Genomic DNA, 15,721 nt, shown 5'->3' with positions numbered 1-15,721 from the left:
AAAAATGTACTTGCTTGTACAAGTTTAGCTTTGGTCTAAAGTAGAAGATAATGGCTCATTTGTATGGAAGCTTTTGTGTAGCAAATTTTAGTTTGCAATGCAATATGCAAAATGGCAATGCATTTCAATATTTACATTTTCATTTTCCATACCATGTGTGTAACATTTGGAGCAAAATGATAATTCAAATTGAATAATATAATTTACATTTCGGGGCTTCAGACTGCGACGGTTGCGTGTGATATTTTTGCTGAGATCGCCATTGGCGACCATTATGTGATGAGAAGCCTATCACATCTTTTGTTTTCTGTTGATGTAATAAAATGAGACGGACCACAGCAAAGTTACTGTGGAAAAAACCTCAGAGTCTGAGCACAAAGATAGGTGGCAGAAACGGATGTTATAACAAAATATCAGGCTTTTTCAAAGCCATCATCTCTATCGAGCAACAGCGCTGACGGCTGTGCCAGCTTGAGAGAGATCGAAAGCGACAGAGACGTGTCAAACAATGAACATCCCAGTACTGTAAAGTGCAGGAAGGCAGTGTCTATTTCGTGCACACAATGTGAATAAACCACAACAGATAAACATGTCAGCTGTGTGTTAAAGTGCACGAGCGCCAGGCGCGTTCTCTGCAAGGCGTTCTGACCATAAATATCTGTGGCTAATAACGTACTGGTCTAATAGAACAGTCCCTGACAGACGCACATGATCATTTCTCTGCTCTTGCTCCACTTCATCTGGTGGTAGATGCCTCACTGTAATCTGTAATAGCTCCGATGCCGCCATGTTGAGATGTTTCCAGCACCTGGCCCCGCCGTTGATGCGGTGACTGACAGGGCGGAGACTTGATTGGCTCAGATTACATTTTCAATTCCACATTGAATTTTGCTACGCTCATTGTGGGACATATAATGCAAATGCAATCGCAAGTATCTTAAGTGTGAGTGTAAATGCAATTCAGAAAAATAACGTTTAGATTATTATTATTATCATTTTGCTGCAATTTTTACTTGAACATGTTAAACACATCAAATCATTTATGTAATACATTTTCATTTTAATACAGTCCCTGACAAAAGTCTTGTCACTTATCTATTTTCTAGAAATACCTGATATTAACCTGACTTTTAATTAATTAATTGGTGTTAGAAACCGCTCATATGAAAAGCTAAAACCCTCCCAAATGATGTTTAATGCACTGAAATAAATAATTTTCATAGAGAAAATATTTATCATTTAATCAAGACAGAAAGGTCAAATTTTGGCAAGACAAAAGTTTTGTCGGCTATACAGAAATGGAACAAATTTACTGCAAATACAAAAATATGTCAGCAAATTAAGTTGTGGTGCTGTGAGATCCAAATTTAATATCTTGTATGACTTCCATGAGCTTGAAGGACTGCATCCATGCGGTTTGGCAAGGATTCATACAATTTATTGATGAAGTCATCAGGAATAGCTAAGAAAGCAATCTTGCATGCCTCCCAGAGTTCATCAATATTCTTTGGTTTCGTCTTCCATGCGTCCTCTTTCATCCTACCCCACATATGCTCAATGATGTTCATGTCTGGTGACTGGGCTGGCCAATCCTGGAGCATCTTGATCTTCTTCGCCTTGAGGAACTTTGATGTGGAGATGGAAGTATGCGATGGAGCACCGTCCTGCTGCAGAATTTGGCCTCTTTTATGGTTGGGAATAAGAGGTAGCTAAGATTTCTTGGTATTTTAGACTATTGATGTTGCCTTCCACCCTGCAGATCTCTCGCACAGCCCCATACTGGATGTAACCCCAGACCATGATTTTTCCGCCACTAAACTTCACTGTTTTCTGGGTGAATCTCGGATCCATTCTGGCTCCAGTAGGTCTCCTGCAATATTTGCGGCGACTGTGGTGTAATTCAACAGAAGATTCATCTGAAAAATCCACCTTCTGCCACTTTTCCAGCGTCCATCCTTTTAGCAGACTGTGGGCCTTGGCAAATGCCACATGGTTTTTCAATTGTCTTTTGTTTAGTGCTGGCTTCTGGGCACTGATTCGACCATGGAGGCCATTTCGAGACAGAATCCGACAAACTGTTCTGGTTGACACAGGGACTTCAGGTGACCATGTCTCGTGGAGCTCTGCTGCAGTGGAAAATGGGCTGGCCTTGGATTTTCAAGCCAACAAACGGTCCTCTCGAGCAGTTGTCTTGCGGGGTCTGCATGACCTGGGCTTGTCAAAAACGTCTCCAGTCTCTTCAAATCTTTTGAAGAAAAAATTGACTCAATGGGCTTTACCAAGCTGTGAATATTAGAATACTTTTTGAAAGTTTAGTTTTTCACTGAAACATTATCACAAAAGTGGGATTAAAATGAGCCATTTCTTGTAAAAAAATCTTGATTAGAAATATATTTCAGCGGCACTTTAGGTCAATTTGTACACAAGCGACAAGACTTTTGTCAGGGACTGTATATTAAACATATATGTTTAAATTTTATGTTAAAACTGGTGAAGGAAATGGCAAATGTAAATATTATTCAATTTAAATTATAATTTTGCTCCAAATGTTGCAAGCATGCTTTGGAACATGTAAATGTAAATTCTGAAATGCATTGCCATTTTACATATTGCATTGCAAATTTAAATTAGCTACACACAAGCTTCCTTACACATGTGTTTGATTATTAGTAATCTTTTAAAAACAGCATTCATATTTTCTCTTGATTTAATACATTCTTCCATTTGTTGTTAATGTCTTTCATTATAACAGGAGGAAACGAAGGAGTTTTAACACTGAAGATCACCGAATGAAATGGGTAAATCATCTAAACATGACTTTACAGAAGCAGAAAATGAATCGGTCAGCCATTGTCTGTGTTTCTGACTGTAACTCTACAGACTTACGGGATTCCAACCGTCTCAATCCAGCAGTAACCAGTTTAATATAATAATATCATATAAAAAATCAGGATGCAAACCTGCATAGACTGATTTTAGTGGGCAGTTGTGAATGGCCTTGGCAAGATTTTAGTCAATGTAGCCAATAGACCCTTTTCACATTTCCGGGTTTCTCAGAGTGGACGTCATCATAGTTGGGTTAACTTTAATAGTGGTAAATGAGAGAATACATTACATATAATGTCCTCATTTGCTCAAATAGCAAAAGAAAAACACAGCAATAATGTTTTCACACCTTTGAAAAAGAGGGAAAAAATAGAGTAAGAACAGCAGTGAAAATAGAGAAATATGTTATTTTTACCATCACTCCCACAGACGTGGTATTAGAAACTCCCTCACAGCAGCGGTAAGTTGATGCAAAAGTAATATAATACAAACTATTAGTGTTATAAATGTACATAAATTAAAAACAAAATGAAAATATAAAAAACGTTGGAGGATTTACGATATTGCTGAGCGTTAAAATGCATCATCACAGTCTGGGAAAAGGATAAATCTGGTTAAGTAAATGATAATTTCCTGTCCAATTTATGATGACTCAAGCCATTCAGGGTTTTGTACAAGAGACATGGCCGCCAATGTCATTGACCAATCAGAGATTACTTCATTCACGTACAATCATGTATCTTTGATTTAAACATGGTCTGATGTTTTCTCCATTGTTCGACGCTTGCGCTTCTGTGCACTTTATCGCTTCTGTTGAATGGAAAAGCATCTGTACACATGAGAGGCAGTAAGAAGCCAAGATGTGTACAGCGCACCATGAAAAAGCCCTTTACTCTAAACATCCTCAGGGATATTTGCTCCAGTATTTTTTATAGTGTTTCCATAAAAATGTGTATATTCCAAAATATATCACTGACCATATTTTTTATATTACATATTTATTGTTGTGATATTTTGTGGTGTAAGTCCTTCTGTCTCTCCTGTAGACCTCTGGCCCCACTGAAGACACATATACAGCTCTTGAGCTCAAGTCCACGACCTCTGACCTGTACGACACACTCACAGTAAGTGAGACGCCAGCGTCAGATCCTCCATCACAGATGATCACATGACCGATCTCTCGCTCTCTTTCACACAGACCGTTGATCCCAGACCTCCTGAAGACTCCTGCACGACTCTTGATCCTCAGAGCTTTTCTGAATATGAGAATCCATCAGTAAGTGTCAGAACCTGCAGCTCTTCTCAATATAATCAATAAAACTCTCTTCAGTACTAGTGTGATTGCTTTATGATTCTTGTGAAAGGGTTTATAATGTTGTTGATGAACTTCAGTCAGTCTTTCTTCATCTTATTGTGTGTTCAGATCAACAGGAAGAGGCTGCAGTAAGAGGCGGAGCACAAAGGGACCAATCCTGAGCTCTGTGGGCGGAGCCACTGATGATTGACAGTTAAATGCTGGTGACCTACTGTGCACATTCACAATAGAAAACATAATGTTTTTTTGCTCAAAGTGCTCAATATTATCAGCTTCAGTTATTATATCGTCTGTGTTCTTGTAACTTCACCTTTAAATGTACATCTGACGTCTCATATTTGCTTGTTCAAACCTTATAGGCACATCAATACTGCAGTTTTGATATATAAACACTCACAAATGTCTTATTTGGTATTGATTCCTCTAACATCCACTAACAATATCAATATTCAAATTATACTAATTACAAAACATGAGTTTCTGCATCACTAACATGTTTTCAGTACTTTCTCCAAAACACCCCTGATTCAGCTGGCCCGTGTCACATGACCATGACACACACACACACACACACACACACACACACACACACACACACACACACACACACACACACACACACACACACACACACAAACACACAAAATGCTCATATCCTCATCACTCTGAAGCCTAAATAGTTAAATATGTAGAGAGTGAACTTTGCCTGTTTAGGGAAATTAAGAAATCTTAAGAAAGGAAGTGGAAATATGCATGTTTATGTTGCTGGTATTTTATTTTACTTTATTCATATTCATGTTATAGGAAATATATTGTTATTTTTTAATATTTCTAATAAAAAATCATATTATTTTTCATAATACATCTTGGTGTATATTTTTATTTAAATGTGCTTATATTTGCTTTTGCAATACATGTGTTATTACTGGCCAGTATGTGGATGTGTAATGATTTGTTGAACATTGGCATTGTTAAAATTGTAACAAAAAGTATTGCTATGAGTATCATATCAAATTAAAAAGGTGTGGTATCACCCATCCCTCAAATCAATCCCTCAAACTTCCACCAGAGGTCACATCTCCAGCGACTGACACTAACCCTGATGATCTTCACCTTTCAATCATTCATCTTCAGCTCAGAGAAAAGATCATCACTGCTCTTCAGTTCCAGTAATAATGTTCTCTTGTTGAGGGAGGGACGGATATTTCTGCAGATGTGTGTAAAACAGTGTTAACTACTCAAAGTCTGTCACTGTAAAGCTAAAAGTCAGTCGTTGGTGTTTTACTCAGTGGAGCATCAGGAGCATTCGTCGTTTATTAAGACACTCCTTGTAAAGTATTACTAATAATATAAGTGTGTAAAAAGAACTGCTGTATTACTAGGTTGAGTGTTTGAGTAAAGTGTACTTGTGGTGCATCAGCTGTCGGGAGACTTTAAAGGGCTGTATTTGACGTCTATTGCTGTATCTAGTGTTGTGTGGTAATTAGGCATGGGCATGATTAATCGATAATTGATCGTTACAAATTTCGTTGATCACGTTAATTTGCTATCGATTAATCTATTTTGTTATTTTTAATTTTTTTTATCTAATGAAGGTTGTGTTGGGTAGTGTGAGTCTTGAAGCAATTAAATGAATTTCACTGTGTGTGAGCGATTAAACAGTTTTCCACCAGTGTGCAATATATTTACATTTACATTTACATTTAGCAGACGCTTTTATCCAAAGCGACTTACATTGCATTCAAGGTACACATTTTACATTATTGTCAGTTCTTGTCAGTTCTTGACACCATACTCGGTTATCACAGATAACACTAATAGGTTTGTAAATCATGTAAAACTTAATTTAGAAATGCTAAATTGATCATTTATAAAGTATGAAAATACAATTATTAAACACATTATATATATAATTATAAATCAAGAATAAAGCATTTATATCTGTATTTATAAACTGCCTATTAATGCTTATTAATGCTTTATAAATTATGAATTAACTATTTACTAATGCTTTATTAATGTTTTATAGCATGAGTTATTATAAACTGTTACCGATATTTTCACTGAATTTTAGTGCAAGTTAATAGAAAAAAGTTGTGCAAAGTCAGTAACGGATAAGGAGAGTAAATATTAAAATGACCTGTGTTTATGTGTTGTTGCACAAGATGATATAGAAGAGATCTTTTAGTTGAATCCATTAGTGTTGTGGGTTACCGTTGTGCTGAAGAGTAGAGCCTGTGCTTCAGTCCAGGATGAGCAGAGAAACATTGATGATATGCTGCCTGATGCTTTATTTAACGGCAGTGACTGTGTTTGCTGATGCAGTTATGAGCCGTTTGTTGAGTAATTTATCACATACGTGTGTGCTATTGCTCACAATGACCAATTATGGTGATCAGTGTTCCCTCTGATTAGGCACTTGATCTTCTTCTATATTATTGTAATTCTCTTCATGTTGATGCAGCTGTTTGGTTCCAAAGGAAGGGAAGTAATAAATAGATTGTTGATAGAAAAAAAATATTTTAAAGTCAGCTAATGATATTTTAAATAAGACTGTTTTTATAAAATTTAACATGCATGGTGACACTAAAGACGTCCTGGTGTTGGTTGTAGTTTTCAGTGCTGTTCTCTTTGTGGTGATGATGTTCTTCAATGTTCTTCACTAGAGCTAAAAGCTGTTCTGAGTGCCAGGGCTTCCATTCTCTCCGGACAGATTATTCACCTGGAACAAAAACAGATTCAGTATTGATATTAATGTCTATTATTCATCCAAATGCACTGAAAAATGTTAAAATGTTTGCAGGACATCTTTAAGCATTCTCAAAACGTTACCATTTTAAAAAAAATATCATCTTAAAAAAAAAAATTCTTGAATCTTGATTATTTTTCCTCATTAGATTGAAATAATCAATATAATGAAATGCAATTATGTTTATGACATTTTTTTATTTTAAAGATGAAATAAAAAAGAATTAATGTAATGGTTTGCATCAATCTGTTTGAGTCTAAAGGCTGTGGCTGAAGTCAGTTGTTGTCTTGTGTTTCTCCGTCCTTCAATGACTCTTATTATCATCTAGTGTCTTCAATAATTAAACAATCATCACTCAATTAATCACTTAAGTATTTCATTAACTCTAACACTGCTTCAGTGTTACTTTAACACTCTGTAGCGTGGCACCATCAACACAGTTTGTGTGCTGTGTTTTTAACACATCTCTTTTTACAGTGCAAGGCTGCAGTCTTGAAGATTATACGCCAAGAAACTCGGAAGCCAATGAAGGTGATAGAGGATTGGAGTAAGGTACTCATTCTTTGGTTTGTGAGCGATCAATCGGGCTGCAGACTTTTGAACATAATGTAATCGTTTGATGTGTTTAGCTGTCAGGCCATAGTTGCAGTAATCTAGTTTTAATATCCTGCTTACTAAGAGAGGAGAGATTATAAGAGATATTACGTAGGTGGAAAAAGCTGTCTTTACCACTCTACACGTGATCATCAAAGGAAAGAGTGGAATTAATGAGAAGGCCAAGATTTCAAACTGTCGTAGTGGCCATTATCAATGTACCATCCAAATCTGCAAGTTGACCAGATAGTTTAGATGTAACAGATTTAGAGCTGATCAGTATTACCTCAATTGTACCAAGAATGTGAGTTACTGTTGAATTAAGTATTAACAGTCATGGAGAAGCCACTGTAAACTCTTTAGTTATCCTCTCAACCTCTCAAAGATCAACAGAGCGGCTGCCAATTTACCAAAGGTTGAATTTACACAAACAGTTTCTGGAGGTCATTTACGGGAAATCTGATTTTGACCGCTGTTAACTTTACTGGCAACAGTTCTGTTTCAGACATTGAGTCCTTGATTCTGAGATTTCTTTTTTATTTATCAATTCAAAGTCTCAATTTACATATGATTTATAAATTATATAAACTACAAAAAAAAGGTGATATACTGTTAGAATAATGGTTCTACTGTCTTATTTGAAAGCTGTGCCATCATCTTCTTTTTCCATCACCTGGGGCCTCATTTATAAAACTTTTTGTAGATCTCATCATAAAAGCGAATATACGCACACAAGCTAGATTTTGCTCACGCACACATACACACACACACACACACACACACACACACACACACACACACACACACACACACACACACACACACAAAATCAGATTTATAAAACCATGTGTATGCCAGAACATGCGCAAAAATCCCTTAATAAACCCCAGTCAGCAGCAGATTGTGCGTACGTGCTTCCACCCAATGTGCTTTTGTGGAGGGAAAAGCGTGCTTTGCGCAGGTGCAAAATAGGAATGACACATGCGTTGGTGTACAAAGTCAATTGCGCTGGGTGCAAGATAGGGCCCCATGTTTAACACTGTCAAAAACATTGAAAAATATTAGTTATGGACTATAAATGCCATTTGCGCCTTACACATTACATTGCTGAAAATCATTTAATATCCGTTTTATGTTGTAGAATAAATAGATTCTAGAGAGCATTTGATTGGACAGAAGATGTGATGACCAACTAATGTCATAACAATCTATGATACATTTTAGCAGAAGTGAGAGATTGGAAATTTTGAATGCTTATATCTTCTAAATGTGAGTTTGTATCATCGTTTTGGAAGACAGCAGCTTATTCCTAACCTAAGGCCACCTGTCCACCAAAGTGTTTTTTGGGCAGCTGGCTGGCGTATTCAATTGTTTTCAATGGGAGTGCCACATTTATTGAACACCATGAGTGTAACAAGTTGCTGAGTGAGTATTTCATACTCAAGTGCTGAGCGTTCATCATTTTTTACCGGTCATCAAGAGTTGAAGAATGTTTAACTTTGATAGAAATGCTGCGATCATCACTGTTACTCTTAACCCAGCTGTCCAATCACAGTGGAGGAGGGGCGGGACAAATTGAAGAACAATTTGTCACGTGGCAGGTATAAATCTGAGCTGCTGCAGGTTCACAAACGCTTATAGGAACAGACACAGACACACAGGATGGACGTGAAGCTGCTGTGTGTGACTGTTGTTCTTCTCTCCTCACCCCTCCTCACACTGTGTGACCCGCTGTGAGTATAAAACACACCGTTTGTTCATAGACTTACTAATAGATCTGTTTTTTAGATTTGATTTGATCTCCTCAGGTTTGTTCTGTCAGCTCCTAATTTGCTGAGAGTGGGTTCCTCAGAGAACGTGTTTGTGGAGGCTCTGAATTACTCTGGAGCAGACCTAAATATAAGGATCTCAGTAAAGAACTTCCCAAAGAAAGACGTGGAGATGCTGTCGAAATCAGTGACGCTGACTCGAGGCAAAAATTACCAGATCCTTACAGATATACAAGTGAGGCCACCTTATGAATTTTAAGAAAAAAGTTCTAAATTTTTTTTCTTTTATTAAAAATTTACAATGGATGAATTTGTTTTCTGTTCTTTAGATCCCTGATGATCAGAAACTCTTCTCTGATGATCCTGAGGTGAAGCAGTATGTGTATATAGAAGCTCGATTTCCAACCCACACTCTGGAGAAAGTGGTCATGGTCTCATTCCAGTCTGGATATATATTTGTACAGACAGACAAGCCCATCTACACGCCTGCTAGTGCAGGTAAGAATCAGAGCTAAAAACATGACAAATATACAGAGGTGGAAAATCCAGGGATCAGAGAGTAAACGATCCTACCATATTTGTATTCCTCTCATGAAGTCAGTCAGCTGATTTAAGTAAGTAATTCAACCTCCTGACTGAAAAACTGTGCTATTAGCAAATCCAGGTGTTTGGAACAAAATACAGAGCAGGATATTTTATCTTCTGAACCTGGACTTTCCACCGTTGACAGTTAGTCAGTTTGGCTGAGAAAAATCAATTGGTCAGATTCATACATTGAGCAATCCCTCCTGCTCTGGCCACACAGCCAGCACAGCCATGTGGAGCCAGATGGTTTTGATCTGGACTTGTTTTGTCCATGGAGGTCACGGATGGGTTAGCGATGGTGATGGTGTCTAAGCGATTTTGTTCTGTTCTTGGGTGTAATAATGAACACAGCAGTCATTCTGATGTTCCTTAATCTGAACCAATGAAAGACGCAGTGGCTGAGTTTTGTTTTCAAAGGGAATATTCCCCCTGATCAACGTCAATGCTTTTATGTTTGTGCGAACTGCAACACATTTCTCTAGCCTAGAAATCTAGAGTTGGAGTTTGAAAGACAACCGTTTATCCCGCCCCTCAAATTGAGCTTTCAATGGTGAGTTTCCAGACCAAACATCTTGATGTGGGTCTGACTTGTCAGGCTAGCATTTCTCACCAGACTGCTTTATAACCGAGGGTCAGTATAAAGCAGGTTCCCTTTCAGTCGGTCACTACGACATACGTCGTACTGACGAATTGGGATCACTTCTGAGAGCCCCTATCAGCTTCGAGATATAGAAAAACGGGCCAATGAACATTGGCGTGCGTGCTTTGCATATCGCACCCCGCCCCGCGGGTATAAAGCGGAAGCGATTGTCATTCACTTCGGAGCCGAACGCCGTTGATGAAGCATCTGACTGCCTTCTATCTGCGAGAGAGAGAGAGAGAGAGAAAGTGTGTGCCGGGGGAAATTGCTCGTGTTGGCCAGACGGCACAAGACAGCGCGACCACGATCTCACTGCTGCTGAGAGAGCTGTTGTTTTCACAGCAAACTGAGAAACTGAGCAAATTACACTACACACACACACCACACCACACACAGTTGGTTCGGTGGGCGTGTTCCTTTTCTGGTGAGAGCAGAAACAGGCTGCACACAATCCCTGTTATTCTGCCGCGGTCGATCCTTGGGTGCTTCAGCACTAAAAGAGCAAATTTTCCTCACAAAAAGAGCTACACGGGTGACGTGCCATCCTTTTCAGGATGTCTTTCTACCCGTGCGTTTCTGGATGCGGTCGTTCCCTGACGCCCGCTGACGGTCACAAGCGCTGTATCACGTGCCTGGGCTTAGAGCCCGCTGAGGCGGCGTTTGTGGATAGCTCGTGTTCTCACTGCGGGAACATGACTATCTCTGCGCTTAGGTCGAGACTCGCCTACCTTCGGGAGGGTGAAGTCCCCCTGCCCATAGCTCGATTTAGGTCTATTCCTGTTCCTATTTTAGGCCACTTTGACGGATGGCCGGGGTGACCTGAGGATCACGGTTAGGGCAAACCCGTTGAGTGAGTCTCCGCGGGACCCTAATCCCTCACAAGCGCCGCAAACGGTGGTGCTTCCGGAGGATTCCGTTGGCCCCTCTCATGTGTGGCCGACGGTGTCCTTTGGGGCACCTGCGGACAAGCAGATGTCGTTCGCTGCATCGGAGGGGGAGTTTCAGTCCTCTGGGGATGAACATTCGGCTGTACTGCCTCCCTCTGGGAGAGTGGCAATGGTCGAGTCGGACCCGGAGTTGACCGCTATGATTTCCCGGGCCACCGAAAAGGTCGGGCTTGAGTGGAACCCTCCACCACATCCCGAACCTTCTAGGTTGGACGATTGGTTGCCTTTCTTCCCAGAGGTGCATAAGGAGCTGACTAGGTCGTGGAAAGCACCGTTTAGTGCCCGTGGGCGACCTAGTGGCTCCTTCCTCCTAACTACCCTTGAGGGCGACGGGTCAGGGGGTATGAGGGTCTCCCGCCGGTGGAGCGGGCCGTCACGATGCAGCTGTGTCCGACGTCCGCCTCTAGCTGGCGCGGGGACCCGAATCTACACTAGGTAACACTACACTAAGCTTACTTTTGTAGAAGCTTTATAATGGTGTCTGTTACAATAAAAAATATGTCTTGGTTATTACACTACATAGATAATGTTACGCATAACTGACAAACCGACATTAACAGAACGTTTTTATTGGCATTAGGTGTAACTTCAATCTGTCAATGAACTAACGTATACATCAGTAAACAGATATTAGCATATCTGTTAGCATTCGTATCTCCCTATGCTAGCGTTACCCTGCCAGCAAATAAAGATAGATCAAAGTGACATTACATTAACCAACCATTCAGAAACATCCTGTTTAGGATTAATTGTCGAATTTTGTTGAGGCCGTCATCTTGTCAAATTGATACAGTTGTACAGATGTGTCCTCAGAGACTCCCGTCACCATTCTTTCCCCTCAGCTGTTAATTAAAGTATATTACAAAGTTTTTATTTAGACACTAAAGAATCATATTAACTTGTACCAAAAAAATGGCATTATATGACCCCTTTAACATTTAGAGACTCAGTTTTATCAGAAATGACCAGAATGCTTTGTGCACTAAATATCTTGAACTCCTGCGAGATAATCAGTATGAGCCTCAACAATGAGGACATGTTTAACTAGGTGTCCCCCATCCCCACTCCCCAGGTGGCTGGCACTCACACTTGCACTTAACGTACCATATTTTAACTGATCTGTATTATGCTGTTTGCACTGTAAAATAAACCCATTAACAAGTGTCTTAACGGGTCACAGATACTCGTCAATCATAGTTTAATTTAATGCCAATTCAATAATATCTGTTAATAATGAGCAGCGGTTGTCAGCTGGGAACATTTACGGAAAGGATCATCCCAGTGCAGAGATGTCAAGTCCAGGGGTCAGAAATTAAAAGTCCTGCCATATTTTTATTCTACCTGGACTTTCCACCCCTGTTCATATTTCAAAGTCTCTGCTGAAATAGGTTTGAAATGTGAACAGAGGTGGAAAGTCCAGGCTCAGAAGGTAAAAAGTCCTTCTACGTATTTTACTCCAAACACCTGGATTTGCTAACAGCACAGTTTTTCAGCCAGGAGGTAGAATGAATTAGTGAAATCAGCTGACTGAGTTCATGAGTGGAATAAAAATATGGCAGGACTTTTACTTTCTGACCCTGCACTATACACATCTGGATAAGACCTTTACTATTTTATTTGCTGTCATTATTGGGATTATACTGGATTTTTTTTTTTTTAAATCAAATAAAGTAATGAATTTATTCATGCCGCACTTAGAATTAAGTTGCGAAAACTTACTTGCATCAATTAATTATTCTTACTTAACCTGTTTAAGTTATGTTTACTTAATTTGAATTAAGGTAACAAGTTTGTACAGTTGAATTAAGTAAACTGAACAAATAAGTTTTTATGGTGTAATATTTTAGTTTATGCTTTCATCTCTTTTGCAGTTCAATACCGGATTTTCACTTTGACGCCCAACCTGAAACCAATAAATTCTTCAGTCATGGTGGATATCATGGTACACATTCACACTCACAGATTTGTGACATTTCCGCTGTAATGAGCATCATTGCATTGCTGATCTCAACAAACGGATTGTTAATGTTGATTTCTGTTTCTGAAGAATCCACAAGGCATCACGGTTTCATCAAAAAATATATTTACAAAAAAAGGGATAACGACCGACCATTATGCCATTCCTGACGTTGCCAGGTGTGTAAAACATTGACAGGACGTAATATATTTAATATTGAGTGAACCCACAAAGCTTTATTTTTATGACCTAGTGTCTAATTCAGGACATTGCCTATTTATTTATAAGAAAAATACAATCATGTGTGTGGTGTTATCATCTGTTTTACCATCATAAAAATCAGAAATGTTCATTTTTGTGTTCTGTGTTTTTCAGTACTGGGATGTGGAAGGTGGTCACTCGATACACAAACACCCCCCAGAAGACATTTACTGCTGACTTTGAGGTTAAAGAATATGGTAAGACCTGTTTGAACAAAATGTATGAATTGTTGTGTATGAATAACAACAGAAAAAATATTTATTTCAAAACAAGACAAACTGGGTGTGATACAGGAGAATAATACACTCTAAACAAAAATTATGCTAAATAGCACTAAAAACTGGTTAATAGGTTTGTAATCATAAGGTTACGATTTTAAGTGCTATATTAAAGTACCCCTATTTTGGCATTTGAAATGTTCCTATTTTTGTTTTGGGAGTCTTCACCATCAGGTTTACATGCATGCAAGGTCAAAAAAACATCTACATTGTCTTATAATATGCATTTATTTTTATATTATTTGCTCAACAACTCCCAAAGGATTTGCTCAACAGTTAATTTTTATTTTAAACTGCTCATCTGTTTGACGCTAATCTGCAGTGATTGGTCAGATGTCATTTGTGATTGAGCAACGAAGCGACGCATTGTCAAATGTCAACAGAGCTCAACTGCACTGTGTTGCCAAGTGCGCGTTTTTTTTCTATGTCTGCGGGTTGAAGCGACTATTATGTGATGTATAGACCCATGAGAGCAAATTTTAGCAAGCAACCTTGCCTAGTAGTGCAAGTGGTGGATTTTGTTGTAAAAACTTGGCAACCCTGTCTGCATGTGCGCTGAAATAAACTTAGGCGGTGTTGTAAAAAAATTAAGTAATTTAATGATACACAGAGTGCTTACCCAACATGATCATCATTTCTGAGAGAAATAGTGAAGGTGAATGCATATACAAACAAGCTCTCCGTTTAGGATTCGAACAAATATAACCCAAGCCCCTTTGATGACGTGATGATTACGTTACTGTTGATCATCTGTCCGTCATCGTCTAAAGCCCGCCCTGATGATTTCATTGGTCCGAACAGTTTCTGTTCGGGGATAATTACTCCTCTATGGATCAAGGCCAGGCAGACATCCAGGCTAGGAACGCCTATCACTATTACTGGATTACAGCTTGATAAGTGTTGAATATTGTATACAGTGTATGAAAAGACATGGCTTAATTTTTGCCTTACCCATTCAAGCCAGAGTCTGACATGGAAATGTCCAGAGTTGCTGATGAAACAGAAAGTCAATCGCAAACACTGGAGCTGGACCTTTCTTAATGATAAATGTCAAAGTTGTTTGTGGGACTTTAGGCCGATTAAACATTGGAGAATCGGAGTAGGAATGTCTGAGAAGTGACGTGCTGTAATCTGATTAAACATGCTGTCTGTCGCCATTTGTTAGTTCAGTGTAACGCGTCACAGACTAACTAAAGAACCACACAGGGGCTTAACTCTTTCCCTGCCAAACAGAATTTTCTGTGTTTCTGCATTGTTACTGTTATACAGTAGGGGGCGCTTTATGTATCTTCTGGATGAGTTCAGAATTACCTGATCAAAACACAGGAGAAAACACGAGCGATCCTATGTTACGCACTAAAGCTCTCTTTGCTTAAATTAGCTCAAAATTACTATCAGATGTAAGTAATTACCTTGACAAACTATACATCATTAAAAAGATCTAAGACTAAAGTTAAAATTTTTTACCTCTGTTTTATTCTCAAAGTCGTATAGTGACCGTAATGTGTTAATATGTGCCAGGAGTTATGAATATGATCATGGGCGTCGCTACCTTTTGATTGTAATATGCGCGTCATTTGCTCCCATTCATAAAATACTCCTCTGTGGTCGTCATGAAGACACTCGACAAAACAACTTCCCTCAGGGCTTTTACTTCAAAAGTGTGCAGATGTGGAGAAATATTGATAGATTCTCACATGTTTGAGTCTAATTTCTATACAGAGAAGTATTATTTATTAAATCTTTATCCAAAATCCGCGGATGTATGATTATGAGAGCAGTAGACTGTGATATGCTGTG

General features: G+C 38.8%; 1 protein-coding gene and 1 long non-coding RNA gene across 2 annotated transcripts in view; both read left to right on the top strand.

Moving 5' to 3' along the window:
* Positions 1–244: 244 nt before the first annotated feature.
* On the top strand, positions 245–4,758 carry LOC137072743 (uncharacterized). Its single transcript, XR_010904671.1, has 4 exons — positions 245–943; positions 2,753–3,950; positions 4,025–4,102; positions 4,250–4,758. It is a non-coding gene; the product is annotated as an uncharacterized lncRNA (long non-coding RNA).
* A 4,322-nt stretch (positions 4,759–9,080) lies between these two features.
* Positions 9,081–15,721, top strand: part of LOC137072742 (complement C3-like) — a 99,039-nt gene continuing 92,398 nt past the window's right edge. Inside the window, exons 1-6 of the mRNA XM_067440666.1 lie at positions 9,081–9,217; positions 9,293–9,488; positions 9,583–9,751; positions 13,297–13,367; positions 13,473–13,561; positions 13,758–13,840. Coding sequence (XP_067296767.1) covers positions 9,147–9,217; positions 9,293–9,488; positions 9,583–9,751; positions 13,297–13,367; positions 13,473–13,561; positions 13,758–13,840 — 679 coding nt within the window. The 5' untranslated portion in view covers positions 9,081–9,146. The remainder of the gene's footprint in view (positions 9,218–9,292; positions 9,489–9,582; positions 9,752–13,296; positions 13,368–13,472; positions 13,562–13,757; positions 13,841–15,721) is intronic.

Source organism: Pseudorasbora parva, chromosome 4 (genome assembly GCF_024679245.1).
Source record: "Pseudorasbora parva isolate DD20220531a chromosome 4, ASM2467924v1, whole genome shotgun sequence".
NCBI lineage: Eukaryota > Metazoa > Chordata > Actinopteri > Cypriniformes > Gobionidae > Pseudorasbora > Pseudorasbora parva.
This window is presented reverse-complemented; position numbering and strand designations above follow the sequence as displayed.